Source organism: Oreochromis aureus, linkage group 3, assembly GCF_013358895.1.
Source record: "Oreochromis aureus strain Israel breed Guangdong linkage group 3, ZZ_aureus, whole genome shotgun sequence".
NCBI classification, from domain to species: domain Eukaryota; kingdom Metazoa; phylum Chordata; class Actinopteri; order Cichliformes; family Cichlidae; genus Oreochromis; species Oreochromis aureus.
This window is the reverse complement of record NC_052944.1, coordinates 69,500,876-69,515,966: the sequence shown is the minus strand read 5'-3', so window position 1 is coordinate 69,515,966 and position 15,091 is coordinate 69,500,876. Positions and strand designations below refer to the sequence as shown.

Here is a 15,091-nt window from a genome sequence, read left to right as displayed (position 1 = left end):
CAAGTTATTGCTGTAAAAGTCCAAGTTAAATTAAAGTCATAAAATCAATGACTCGAGTCTGTCTTGAGTCCAAGTCATGTTACTCAAGTCCAGACCTCTGTTAGAAACCCCCTCAATAGTTGTGTAATAGAGTAACACACAACAATTAATCATCTCTGACACACATCCAGTAAACATGTCTTGACTGGAATGCAGTTCAGCAGCTTTTGCTTTAGTCAGAAAAATGTCAGCTAAAGACTCTACAACATTTTTTAACACAAATGTAAACTTAGACTCAATATTTGAAGCCACGAAGCAACACAGACATAATGCCAATTAAAAGACATATATAGCTATTTATTTTCTGTTGGATTTTATTAAATAAAACAATAGTAAAACATTTCATACAGTTGCAGCAGCTGTGTTTATTCGTAGGAATTTTACTGGATGGGGGTCTGAGGACTGTGATTGGAAATAAATTGAGTTGAACTGACTGGTGTGTAGGTCTATGTCTATGTTTGGATTATATTCATGTTTGTGGCTTTTAAGCAAATACATAACACTTCAAAAGGCCAATCTGTGTCTCACACCAGGAATGTAGTCATACAACCTCCTGTGGAGAAGGGAGGGACTGCTCTCTTTGGGTAACAAGGAAACAAAGTATTTGAAACAAAGTTCGGACTCTGTTTTTACAAAGCAGGAGGACGAAAACAAGGTGAGATTTTTTGTGATTAATGTGTTGTCAGAATGATTGGTTCCTGACTGAAAATAACATATGAGTGTTTCTCAAGTTTGAACAAAAGCTCTAAAAGCTCTTTTGCTCCATTTTGGTACTTGAGTTGGTGACACTAAAAAGAAATATGACACAAAAAAATTAACTTCGGTCAAATTGATGGGCAGGACATTATCATTCTTTTTCTGTCTCTCTGCTGTCTCTGTGAGGTGGAGGGTCTACTGGTTTTATTGTAGGCTTGAATGTGTGTATCTCTGTGTGTTTATTTCTGTGTTATAGTTCCTGTTCTGCAAGTCATGGGTTTCTATATTTCTATGTTGAGGATTTTTGTCATGCACTCCCAGTCAGTGTTGCTGATTTCTCAAACTCAAACTGTCGCTCAAACTGTCTAAAGGTGTGAAGGAGTTTCCAGGATCCAGCAGTATGTCCGTGAAGAATAATTATTCTGGAGATTATCCTCCACTCTTCAGTCAAGAACCTGTCCCCTCAAGCACAAAGTAAGAGACTGTTTCTATCAGTTCTACTTCAGTAGATCCAATGATAAAGTTTGTTAACTTACACATTTAGTATTTTAGCTGTTTATTTCAAGGATTTGTAATTCCAGATGAATGAAAAAATGGTTTATAAAAGAAAACCCTAAAAGAAAACCAAAATAAAAAATATTAACTAGGGATTCAAAAGCAGTTTAAAAGAATGACCCTGATATAACAAGTGTAGTAGTTTTGAGAACATCCAGTGCTTCAGCCTCATGAATCTGACAGAGAAAGAAGCTGCTTAATGGCCAACAACACAAAGATATAGAATCACAACCTGTGCTTGATTGTGTGTTTGTATTTCCAGACGTCAGCAATTCAGAGCAGACTTTCCAGGATCCAGCACGATGTCCATGAAGAGTGACAGCTCTAGAAATTATCCTCCACTCTTCAGTCACGAACCTGCACCCCCAGGCACAAAGTAAGAGTTTGCTTGTAAAATAACAGTTCTCACACCAGTACACTTATATATCACCCCAATACCTTTCATACAAACATGCTGGTAGGTAGAATGATAAATTCTGGATTGACACTGGGAGATGGTAACTACCTTCACATAATTCCTTATTCTCATTAACAATGTCTACAACAATGTCTCTCCTACAACAAGTACAGTAGTTTTGAGAACATCCTGTGCTTCGCCCCCATATATCTGACACTAAGAGAGAAGCTGCTTAATGGTCAACAGAAGGAACAAGCACATCAACAATGGTGTCTTCATTCTATGTTTGTATTTCCAGACGTCAGCAACACAGAGCAGACTTTCCAGGATCCAGCTCCATGTCCATGAAGAGTGACAGCTCTAGAAATTATCCTCCACTCTTCAGTCATGAACCTGTACCCTCAGGCACAACGTAAGAGTTTGCTTCTGCAGTAAACTGAACTGAGGATAATTTTGGATTTTACAGTCTTTGATATTATTTTAAAGGGGTTTGTGGAGGTGGAGTCACTGGGAGCAGGTTACGTTTGAAATTACAGATCAGTATATATAAAATGACTGCTTTTGGAAGAAGTGATGCTCTCGAAATTAAAGACACCATTCTCTACAGATCAAGGCTTACTTCTGTCCTCCATGATTATTTTCAGAATAGGTTAAATTTTATTAACATATCAGCTGGTTTCAAGTCATTCTGAATAAAACTCTTAACCATCTCACAGCTTCACCTAAGTTTCTTCATTTGTTTGTTTGTTTTCCCACACTTCTACTCACACAGCAGCTGTGTTGCTCTTAGTCTTTACTATGTGTTTTGCCTCTTTTTTTTTCTTTTTTTGTCCTAGAAATTTAGTAATTTTTTCTTCCCTTGTAAATTAACTGCTTTCATAGAGTACACTTATATAGCAACCCATCACCGTTTATGTGAACATGCTGGTAGCTGGAATGAAAAATGGTGCCAGTACAGTAGTTTTGAGAACATCCAGTGCTTCGCCCCTGTAAAATTGACACTAAGAGAGAAACTTCTTAATGGCTAACAGAAGGAACATGCACATCAACAATGGTGTCTTCATTCCATGTTTTTATTTCCAGACGTCAGCAACGGAATGGAGAGTTTCCAGGATCCAGCTCCATGTCCATGAAGAGTGACAGCTCTAGAAATTATCCTCCACTCTTCAGTCATGAACCTGGAACCTCAGGCACAACGTAAGAGACTACTTCTGCAGTAAACTGAACTGAAGATGATTTCAGATTTTATAGTCTTTAATATTTATTTTACATGGTGTCAGCTCTCTCTTTGAGTATTACTTCCTGTTCCAATTACAATGTGGTATTTTTCTGCAGGTAATTTGTGTAGCAATTTAAATTTAAAAAAATGTACAGATAATGGCTTATTTCCTAAGACAATCTTCAAGTGTTTTTTTTCCAAAACACACTTTCTCTAACAGTATTAACTGACTATGTCTTTTGGTGTTGAGTAATATAGCTTAGTTTGTAACCGACTTCACAGTATGGTCTCTTCACCAGTCCCTCCTGTACTTTCCTGCCCAGTCTTTCAGATGTTTTGTTACTCCCCATTTGTTAATAAAGATTCTTCCACTAAATTTTTTTTCCTATAATTTTTTGTAGTTTTATATTCCTTCATACTCCATTCCCTATGCTACACCTTTCATGTGAATGAGTTTGTAACATAGACTGAAGAACCCTGATTTAGCAGAGCAAGTTGGTTAACCAGCTTTGCATGAGTACTTATTGTGCTTACCATAAGGATTAGCGAATGCAGGCGAGGAAATATATCTTCAATATACAATAGAATAAAACTATACAGAAATCAAAACTCATGAAAATAAACTAAAGATTCAAAAGTGATTTAAAAGAATGATCTTAGGTACTTCAAAGGACATCAAGTAAAATACTATTTGTCCAGAACTGAGCTGGTGGTCAGATCTCAACCACAAAGAATTATTTTTTGCCTTTTTTTTACTGATTAATTTCACATTTGCCTCAAAGTTTATATTATTTCTGCATTTGGCAAAAAAAAGTGATTTCCACAATAAACTACAACAAACTAATCTTCCTTCTGTAGTTCAAAGATGAGAAGAAATTAAACATACTTAGGGAAACAGACTAGGTGTACAGTGAGAGAAACCTACAGTGAGAGACATAAAGATTTTTCTGGAAGCCAGTGCCACTAATAAACTTAGATATTTATTTACTTTACTGCTTTTATTCGGTCAGAATAAATGGTTCTTGGTGTCCACAGAGAGAGAAAGAGGGCAGAGTTGCTGCCCTACTGTGCTTCGTGTCATGAAGTCCTGAAGGATTCATCAAGAAACTCCTCATGTCCCCAGTGTGGAGAAAGATCCAGAATCAGAGGTAATCTGCAGACAGCCAGTCAGAGAAGCTGTGTACAAAGAAAGACCTGACATCTTTCTGCTAATGAACTCATTTTTGGAAAACTGGACTTCCTATTGTTTTGCTAAGACATTAAAGAGTTTTCTTGCTCTTTATTTTTCTTGTTTTTCTCACTGTCAACAGATCTGCATCTGCAGAAAGTTTCTGATGCACTAAAGGTCACTCTGAGGAGAAGATGTGAACGTGTAACTGAAGGACCTGAAAAATCAGGAAATGGAACCCTCCTCCACAGGATCTACACTGAGCTCTATATCATAGAGGGACAGAATAAAGAATTTTGCTTCCAACATGAGGTGAGGCAGGTGGAGAGCACCTGTAAGAAGATCCCCTGTGAAACACCAATCAGCTGCCAGGACATCTTTAAAACCTTACCTGACCAACAGAGATCCATCAGAGTGGTTCTGACATATGGTGTTGCTGGCATTGGAAAAACCTTCTTGGTGCAGAAGTTCACTCTGGACTGGGCAGAGGGCTTGGAGAACCAACACATCAGTGCCGTGGTTCTGCTTTCATTCAGGGAGCTGAACTTGGTCAGAGATGAGCAGTACAGTCTCCTGGAGCTGATCCATGTTTTCTATCCAACATTACAGAGCGTCACAGCAGAGCAGCTCACTGTGTGTCATCTTTTGTTCATCTTTGACGGCCTGGATGAAAGCAGATTTTTGTTAGATTTCACCAACAGGAAGCTTGTGTCTGATGTCACACAGAAGTCAACCATCACTGAGCTCCTGACAAATCTCATCGAGGGAAATTTGCTTCCCTCTGCTCTCATCTGGATAACTTCCCGACCCGCAGCAGCCAATCAGATCCCTCCTAAATGTGTTGACAGGATGACAGAAGTACGAGGCTTCACTAACGCTCAGAAGGAGGAGTACTTCAGGAGGAGATTCAGAAATAAAGAGCTGTCAAGCAGAATCATCTCCCACTTGAAGACATCCAGGAGCCTTTACATTATGTGTGGAATCCCAGTTTACTGCTGGATCACTGCTACAGTTCTGGAGCACATGTTGACTACAGAGGAGAGAGCAGAGCTGCCCAAGACCCTGACTGACATGTACTCACACTTCCTGCTGGTTCAGTTAAAGAAGAAAAAGCACAAGTACAACAAGTGGAAAGAAACAACTCAACAAGAGCTCACAGGTGCTGACAGGGAAGTTCTTCTGAAGCTGGGGAGGCTAGCATTTGAACATCTGCAGAAAAAGAACATCCTGTTCTACCAAGAAGACTTGGAGCAGTGTGGTCTGGATGTCACAGAGGCCTCAGTGTACTCAGGAGTTTGTACAGAGATCTTCAAAAGAGAGTCAGTGATCTTCCAGAAACCAGTTTACTGCTTTGTTCATCTGAGTGTTCAGGAGTTTCTGGCTGCAGTCTACATGTTCCACTGTTACACCAACAGGAAGACAGAGGTGCTGCAGGACTTCCTGAATGAGGACATCTCATCTCTGGAAGATTTTCTGATAAGAGCCATGGAGAAATTCTTCTTAATAGAGAATGGCCACCTGGAACTGTTTGTTCGCTTCCTTCACGGCCTCTCCTTGAAGTCCAACCAGAGACTCTTAGGAGGTTTGCTGGGTCAGAAAGAGTGCAATACACTAACCATCCAGAGAGTGATCAACAACCTAAAGGAGATTAAAACTTATGACAAGTGTCCTAACAGAACTATCAACATTTTCCACTGTCTGATGGAGATGAATGATCTCTCAGTACATCAGGAGATCCAAGACTTCCTAAAGTCACAGAACAAATCAAAGAAGGAACTATCTGGAATTCAGTGCTCGGGTCTGGCATATATGTTTCTCATGTCAGATGTTTTGGATGAGTTGGACCTGGTGAACTACAACACATCACAGGAGGGACGACAAAGGCTGATTGCAGCTGTGAAGAACTGCAGAAAGGCTCGGTGAGTCCAGATGTGATTAACATTATAAATCACTGTACATTAGTAGGTTAGTTCTTAAATTATTCTGACTAAAACCTACTTGTTATTCTTATTACACTGTTCCAGTGATCCATTAGAGACATGAGATATCAGTTGCGGGGTGGTACAGAATAACTGTGACATCTGACTGTTTTGTAAATACTTGTACAAAAACAAACAAACAAACAAATAAACACTTAAAGAATTGCCTGAATTTTAATGTAAATATTTATATATACTTTCTTTCCTTTCTAAATTTGCACATAGGTTTTTGAACTTCATGATTTATTTTTGCATTTCAAGGTCTAGAAATAGTTCAATAAACATGTTTCTAGTTTTCACCATTAAAAAAATTACTTTTTAACCTCACAGATGTTTTTTTTTTTTTTGTTTGGGATTTTAGGTCCAATATGTTAACACTGTATTTCAAAATGGAAAAATTAAAAAAAACTGACTATAAGGTCAGACATCTGAGGTTGTGTTGAAAAAAACTGAGTCCACTTAAAGTAAGCTAAATCCTTTTTAAGGTAATAAAAAGGAAAAATCAAAAGTAGTCAGAAACATCCAGTTAAACCTTGACCACAGAAGGTTAAGGAGTTGGTGCTAGATCACACTACACTGGATGACCACGTGGAAGCCTGACTGGAACCCTTTGTCTGCACATTAAATCAAAATAAAAAATAAAAAATTTGTGGGTCTGACGGAGACTGACGTAATTAACTTTTTGTGTCAAACAAACACTTCAGTGGAAACACTGATGTGAAGAGAAAGTGTCCAGTTGTTTTTCGACAAGTGCATGAAGTAAACATAATGTGACTTCTTCATAATAACATATATTCCAACACATATGTCAACACAGACTTCATGATGTTTGGCTCTCAGAGAACCACTGTAAAACTCTGACCTCAGCTCTGATGTCCAACCCCTCCCATCTGAGAGAGCTGCACCTGAGTTCAATCAACCTGGAGGATTCAGCAGATACACTGTTTGCTAGTCTGGGGCAACCAAACTGCAGACTGGAGACACTCAGGTCAGTTAACTGAATCTGTTGTTATTTCTTAAGGTCTCTCAATAGTTGTAACTACAAAGTTCAAACTATAACCCTAACTATAAACTATAAAAGCACTTATAATAATGGAAAATCCTACACTAATAATCTTCACCTCAACATTGCACCAGTAAGTAACCTGGGTCAGCTCTAGTCTGGTGTCCTAAGTTGGAAAACTGGAAATATGAAGGGGACAGTGTGGGTGAGACAAAGACCAGAGTTTAGAGCAGCCAACTAATAGCCTGCAGGTTTCTGGTTGGTTGAGACTCTTTTCAGATGCTGACATTTTTTAAGATGAGTTGAGTGCTGTGACATTGTAAACTTCCTAAACAGGAGAAGTGTGCTTTTAAGCACAGTAGGGCTAACCAGCATGGATACTAAGTAAAGAAAATCCCAGGGTCAATGAAGTGATAAAGTTGCGCAAACCTTGCACTTGTTGAAGAACTCAAATTTGGATGCTTCATTCAATCCACTTTCAGAATCAGATTGATGAAGTGAATATTGATATCACAGATATATTTTAATGTTCTTAAAGGAGTTATTCTCCATGACATTTTAGGCTGTGCAAACTGTATGTTTTGTTATTATTTATTATTTGTGCTAAAAAAAATAATTATCACAATGGGAATAACATAATTTAAAACCAGTATGGAGAACTTTTGTGTGTGTTCTTTTTCTTTTGATCTATTTACCATTTTTATGTTCTAGGAGTCTTGAAATGATTGTGAATCTTGTCAAAAAATGCTGTCAGTGGCTGGCAATTCTCTAGTTTAAACGCTATGGACAAAACACAAAAGCAATTCTAGCCAATTGGAGTTTGGTTATTTATAATCAGTCTAGAGAGGTGATTGTGCTGCTGAATGTTGCAAGTTGTTGCACTTAGCATTAATCTATTTGCAAAAGTCTGTAACTTTATTAGATGCTTACTTGATTATTGTAACCTTATGTAATGAGTCTCTTGAAGCATTTGATCCATCTGCAGACCAAATGCTTCTACTTGTCAGATTAAAACACAAAGGAGTTCGGGCTTTTGTTGTGACTGCTCCGAAACTGTGGAATAAACTGCCTTTACATATGAGAACCTCTCCAACATGGATACTTTTAAAACACGTCTAAAGAACCATTTTTACTCCTTGGCTTTCAAGTCGGTTTGAGGCTGTCATTAATTTTCTTATCCTTGACTTTACTTTCTTTTTAAATTTTATCTGATTATTCAATTGTACAGTACTTTGGTCAACAGTTGTTATTTTCAAAGTAATATATAAATAAATTTGATTTGATAATAAAAACAGTATTTAATCCAAAATGCGATTAATGTTTTTGAGATGAATAGGTGTTTGGATGGTATGCTGATAACTGGATGATATATGTAGGAGACTGACATGATGATAATCATGTTTTATGTTCAAAAAAACTAATTCATTAGGACATAATAATAATAAGCTGAAAACATCAGATTACATTACCAATTATTTTATCTACATGTTCTATTCTTAATTCAGATTTGAGAATTGCAGTTTGTCAGAGATCAGCTGTGCTGCTCTGGTCCGGGCTCTGAAGTCCAACCCCCCCTATCTGAAACATGTGGATCTAATAGGAGACAACCTGCAGGATTCAGGAATGAAACAACTCTGTGATTACCTGGAGAGTCCAAACTGTAGACTGGAGACTTTAAGGTCAGTTAACTCCACAACTGAGGAACGAAAAACATGTCTTTAAATTTTGTTTATCAGTGTGAGTATCATTCATTCTGAGTCTGCAGAGCAAACACTTAGTCTTTTTGTAAGACACTAAGGAGCACATGGTGCACATTAAACAATATTCACAGCATTTAGAATCTAATAATGCTGAATTGCACATTTAAAACCTATGGTTCATCAAAATTCCAGCCCATTCAGATCCCTGTTGGCATGCATTTCACAGGAGCTATGGTTATGTGCTGGAAATGTTATTTCTAACACTAATAATAGCAAGCTGCTCACTTCTTACTGGACCCACACCTTCCACAAGTTACATAGAGAGACACTGGCTGATCAGTAACAACAGTTTAACACAAAAAGTGAGTTTATTTAAAGGCAAATCCTGCTAGTGGCTTTGTATATAGTTCGTTTTAATATTGTTTGTTTAGTATTACTTCTTTTTCTGCATCTTTTCTGGACAAGGCTGTCATAAAACAAAGATTTAACATTTCATTTTGTTGCAAGCTGTTCTTGATCCTGTCACACCGTGTTCCTACAGGTTAACCTCTACTTTGCTTTAGATGCTGTACTGGGGTGAGTATTGCTCAGATCTTTTAGTGGGATTAATTTATGTATTTTCACTTTCATAGTAATTTTAGGATAGCTCTTTTTAATTATAAATATAATTCTAAAGTCTAATATATAATTGAAACCTTGCATTAGTGTGGATGCTTGTTTTTTTTTTCTGCACAAAGCTTTTGAAGACTGGTTTCGGTTTCCTTTGATTGATCTATGCAAGATTTCACTATTTGGTGAATATAACTCAAAAGACTTCATTCTTTTCATAAAACTTATTTAATTTACTTGTTGTGACATGTTTATTGGCTGTCTCACACAAACACAGAATTACTTTAATTCTTTATTGCTTCTATTGGTATTAGTGAGTATTCAATCTGCATTAACTGTAGCTGTTTAAATCCTTCTTTTTGGTGTTCTCAAAAATGCTCTTTTTAATGATGATGTTTTAAATGCACCCCATCAGTACAGTAAAAATACAGTAAAAATTTTGGTGTCCTGTAAGGAAGTGAAGAGTACGCAACAATGATTTTAAGACAAATCTTTTACTTTTGAACAGATCGGGACACGCAGTGACATCTGCAGAGTGATTCTTTAAGTCAAAGACTGACTCTGCCCAGACTTCCTGAATCTGTTCCAGAAGGTACAAAGACGGTGTGGCCTTAACTTCAGTGTCAAGCTTTGACTTATTGATACGCGTTTGGGAAACTACTGAAATTCTCTTCAGTGGATGGATTACAAGACAGAGGGGAAATACTTTGACCCCAGAGTGTGCCAGTGTCATTTTCACTTCAGCTACTGCTGTTTGCCTTTACTTTCTGGATGACTCTAATAACTCCAGTGGGTGTGTCAGTACTTGCATACGCACATTCCTAGAAATAAGGACTGTGCCTTGAAGAGTCACTAAACTTTGGATTAAGTGCTGGAATATATTATTTGCACTACTGATCACTTATTTTTTTGCCTCTCTCCTGAGTTGAATGTTACTTTTGAAGTACTATGGCTGCTCTCTAGCTGGTCTTGGAGCTAAAAGCCAGGCATTGCTTGGCCAGTCCTACTTTATTTTTTTTGCTATGGAACTTTGTAGTAATTTTAATGTTGCATGTTTATGGTGTTCTCTAGCGCTCCAGCAGTGTGTTTTTCAGTGCTGTGTCATATTACAGTTCAATCAAGTTTGTGTCATGTTGAAGTGGCAATCCAGTTTTGTAATCGTGCAACATAGAGAAAATACAGATACTTGGTTAAAGAAGTATTGTGCAGTAAAAAATAAAGTATTCACACCACTTAAGTTGTTCCACATTTTGCCATGTTAGCCTTATTCTGGGGCAGCAGGGTGGTAAGCATTATTATCTTACCAAAGGTCTATCATGTCATGAGACCCTTCTGTGTGGAGTTTGCGTGTTCTATCTGGGTACTCCAACTTTCTCCCACAGTCAAAAGACTTGCAATTAGTGGGGTTCGGTTTATTGGTGTGAATGTAAGTGTGAATGGTTGTCTGTGTTAGCCATGAAACAGACTGGTGATGTAGCCAGGGTTTACCCTGCCTTTCGCCCCAATGCAGCTGGGATAGGCCCTAGCTCCCCAACCCTATGCAATGCTGATAAGGATAAGTGGAACAGAATAGATTGATTCATGATTCATTGAACTACTTCATGGCTAGATTTGTGCTGTGACATACACTGTCAAATATGGGAACCTATCAAATCATAATAAATCATACCATTTCTAATCAACTGAATTTACCACAGGTGGACTCCAAGTTGTAGGAACATCTGGCAGGTGATCACCAGAAACAGGGTGCAACTGAGCTCAATTCTGAGTGTCCCACTGTAAATACTTCAATATTTGAATACATGTTTTATTTTAGGAATACACACACACACACATACATGTGCAACAATTTCAAGAAGGTTTTTGCTTGAATTTTTTCTCCCTTTGCCAATATTGGGTATTGTGTGTAGAATTTTGAGGTGAAAAATGAATTCAGTGGAACAGAAAGAAATCCATCACTAAATCTTTTTGCGGTAATGAGGCATTCAGGACTCTCTGCAGATTATGTTAACTGTGGACTTGAGCAAAATCAACAGAGGAAACTCACTTGATGTTAAATATTTCTGCTTTGAACTTAAACGTTTTGTGTTCACTTGACCAAGACTAAAAGGAAGCTGGCTACACTACACAGCTGCTCTGAAAGGACTGCAGTCCCTGCTGCTCTTTATACTGGATTTCCTGCATCAGGAGCTGCTCTGAGAACAGTTCCACTGTCACAGAGCGTAGAATCCAGCATCATCCCCTTTGTGTCACTCTGAATCTGACAGGGGGTCATCGATGTATGTGGACTGCTCTGCTGCTGCTCTGTCCTTATCACACTCTTTGTAGACACACTGAGACTCCTCCACACCTTCTCCTTCACACCCATATCCTCCACCTCCATTTTTACTTCATCTTTAATTCAATTAAATATTCTAAAGCCAGAATGATTCTGCAGATTATTGCTATTCATGACACAACAACATATGCAGTCATGTAAAGAACGCAAAAACTGCGTCACTGTCTGTGAACTATTGTAAAAGCGGCGGTTACTACTGCATTGCTTTGTGTTGCAGCACCACCCCTTGGAATGATGACAAATTTCAGTTGTTGTTTACTGAAACTGCAATAGATAGACCAATTCTACAAGAATTAAATAAAACGTATACATATGGTTAATTTAATTCTTGTGGAATTGGTCTAAGTCAGTTTTTTTCATGCCTAATTGTGATTGACTCAAAGGTTTCTTAAAGGTGCCAGTCACCTCTCTTCACAGAGAAGTCGATCAAAAGAAGACATGAACAACAAGATGTGTTTGTCCCACATAACATATATATTAAAACAAAACAAAACTACTAAACACTCAAACAAATAAACAAGCACATTTCACATATTTTCAGAAAGACTGGAACTAGTCAGCATGTGGCTAAAATGCAACCTGTCGCGACGTCTAAGTGGTAACCTGATAGAAATCAGCAGGTTTCACAGTTGCAGCTCCTTTGCTGTAACTTCTAATTTTACCAGTAGGGGGCGTTTTTATTTTTTAATTTTTTAATTCCATTTCAAGCTATATGGTAGGGTGACAATATTTTGATTTCCAAAAAAAGAAGACACTTGGCCCAGTCATGAAGAACTTTGTGTCCTCGGGATTCCCATATACTTGTTTGGCGTTCACCTAGGGACCATTTTTGACCTGAGGACACCACAAGGGTTACACGGTGCCTTCTCTGTGCAGTTAAAAACCTCTGGAATTAAATAAGGGTACAGAAATAAGGCCTGATCTGTATGAGAAAAATTACCAGTACCTGGACCAGTGTTGGACAGGTTACTTGAAAAAAGTAATCAGTAACTAATTACTGACTACTTCCCCAGAAAAGTAATCCCGTTACTTTACTTATTACTTATTTTCAAAAGTAATTAATTAGTTACTTAGTTACTTAGGTAGGTGGATGTTTGCCCTGGTGCAGGTGTGCCGCAGCGGTCAGTGGAAGAATCCGCAAGTTTCTCTGTGAATTTCTCATTCCGTGGTAGTGCACTCGGTGCTTGCTCAGAAGTTTAGGGGTTTTTTTCACTGTAAAAAGAAGTTTTCTTCCCACGCACAATGGACGTTAATGTTTTTGTCACTTTTTATGAAATCAAACTCAAAGTAAGGTCAGTACTTCCACGCTTACTTTGAGTTTGATTCCATAAAAAGTGACAAAAACATTAGCATCCGCCAGCGTGGAAGAAAACTTTTTTACAGTAAACCCCCCTTAACTTCCAAGCAAGCACCGAGTGCGCTACGACTGTAATGGGAAATTCACAGAGAAACTCGTCGATTCCTCCACTGACCGCTGCGGCACACCTGTACCAGGGTAAACCTCCGCCTACCCCAGTCCTGCTTTACAGGTGAAAATAGAGCAACTAGCCTTTGACGTTATTTATTTTCTGCTGTGTTTTACTTGCATCTATTTGAAAGAGTGAGTGTAAACACAAAAAAATATTTTATTTTATGTGCTGGAATGTGCAGAAAATAGGTTTAAATGTTAAACTAATTTCTTCCAGTCAGAGAATGTTGCATATAATTTAATTTTTGCTTGATGCACAAAGTTAAAAGATTAAAACTAATAAAACAAGTTTTAAAAAGAGACGTTTCCATTTGATTACATTTTGTATGATGGATTATGCAGAAAAAGTAGAATTGGGCTGAAAGATCTATCGCTTTATCACCTATTCAGGTTGTAAATCGTGTTTTTAAAAAGTAACTAAGTAATTAATTACTTTTGAAAATAAGTAATCAGTAAAGTAACGGGATTACTTTTGGGGGGAAGTAATCAGTAATTAGTTACTGATTACTTTTTTCAAGTAACTTGACCAACACTGCTTATAAGTAATTTAATCACATACAGTATCAACTATTTTGTTCTTATTAGATGCAGACTTGACTTAGATTATCCAGTTAGACAGACAGTAATGAGAATGATGAGAATGCCATTAAACTCAGATTCTTCTTTACTTTGATCTGCATCTCCAGGTTACAACGACACGTTACTTTGAATTTTCTATACATCGTATCTGTTATCCATTTTCTTATCCATGGTCTCTCCTTTTCTCCCTTTTGTAAAACTAAATAAACACAAACAACACAGATCATTTTCTTCTCGTCCACTGAGCATACATAGTTGCAAACAGCAACAATATAAATCTAAAATTAGCCTAAATCAAACATAACATTCAGTGAACTAGTATTATTCATTTTCATAACAAGTGAGCAAACACATGCTAACATATATTGAGTAGCAGTGGATATACAAACGATTCATAGCCACACAGCTGAACTAGCAACTCAGTATTCTTACAGTATGCATGTACCACAAATCAAACAGTATGATTATAATACACCAGGAAAACCTAAAGGTGTACGTGGGCCAAGGTTTCACTTCTAAGTGCACACTTGTACTGAACCTGCTTTGCATAAGAAGCTTCCCAAGTACCAACCCCTACCACAAGAGGGCACCAAACCTTACAAAACAAAAGAATATTAACATTAAATTCAGACCATACTGACATATGAATTTCAAGCCACAAATGAATATACTTTAATTCATGTCTAATTCCATTTATGCTATTTAAATTCAATTAGATTGATAATTAGCTCAATCTCACACAACATCCATTTGATCCATGATCTGTTTTTAATTTATTTAAATACTTTTCTCACTTTTTTTCTTCATAACTCTGTTTGCTAATCATAACACACTCAGTATAATTTCTTTTATTAAATCATAGATGTTAAATTTAGACATTGTGTGAATATTTGCTTAGTCATTCTCACCAAGCACTAAAGTTCTCAGACAAGATCTGGGCTCCGTGCTATGCTTGAATTCCCCGCCTGTACAAACAATGACAGCACATAAGCAGACGCACACACGCAAAACCTTTAGATTTGTCAGAAGATCAGGTATTAGAACCATTTAATTACATTAACTGTATTTCTCAGTCATCATTCAATACACTCAAACTTTGATTTAATTTTGATTAAGAATACAAGATGGTTTATTAGTAGCAAAACTCTAAACTCTGTCATAGCACTCTTTATCATTTTAAACATAAAAGTCTGGATTTAAACCCTTTTAGCCTGTAATGAGAATTAACATGGAGAGGATTCAATCCTTTTCAATCTCACGTCTCTAAATAAGAGGTCGACCTTGTTGTCAACATTTATGCTCATACACAGTGCTTATAATGCTGAATGTGTCAAAGTAATT

The 15,091-nt window shown here is 37.3% G+C and overlaps 1 protein-coding gene across 1 annotated transcript; it reads left to right on the top strand.

Annotated features, from left to right (window-relative positions):
* The first annotated feature begins 647 nt into the window (after positions 1-647).
* On the top strand, positions 648-10,602 carry LOC116325168 (NLR family CARD domain-containing protein 3-like). The gene is made up of 11 exons (XM_039608027.1): positions 648-694; positions 1,107-1,209; positions 1,553-1,666; positions 1,986-2,099; positions 2,771-2,884; positions 3,942-4,054; positions 4,217-5,993; positions 6,871-7,041; positions 8,562-8,735; positions 9,298-9,332; positions 9,874-10,602. The coding sequence occupies exons 2-10, from the start codon at positions 1,136-1,138 to the stop codon at positions 9,317-9,319; spliced, it is 2,673 nt and encodes an 890-aa protein (XP_039463961.1). The 5' UTR covers positions 648-694; positions 1,107-1,135; the 3' UTR covers positions 9,320-9,332; positions 9,874-10,602.
* The last annotated feature ends 4,489 nt before the right edge of the window (positions 10,603-15,091 follow it).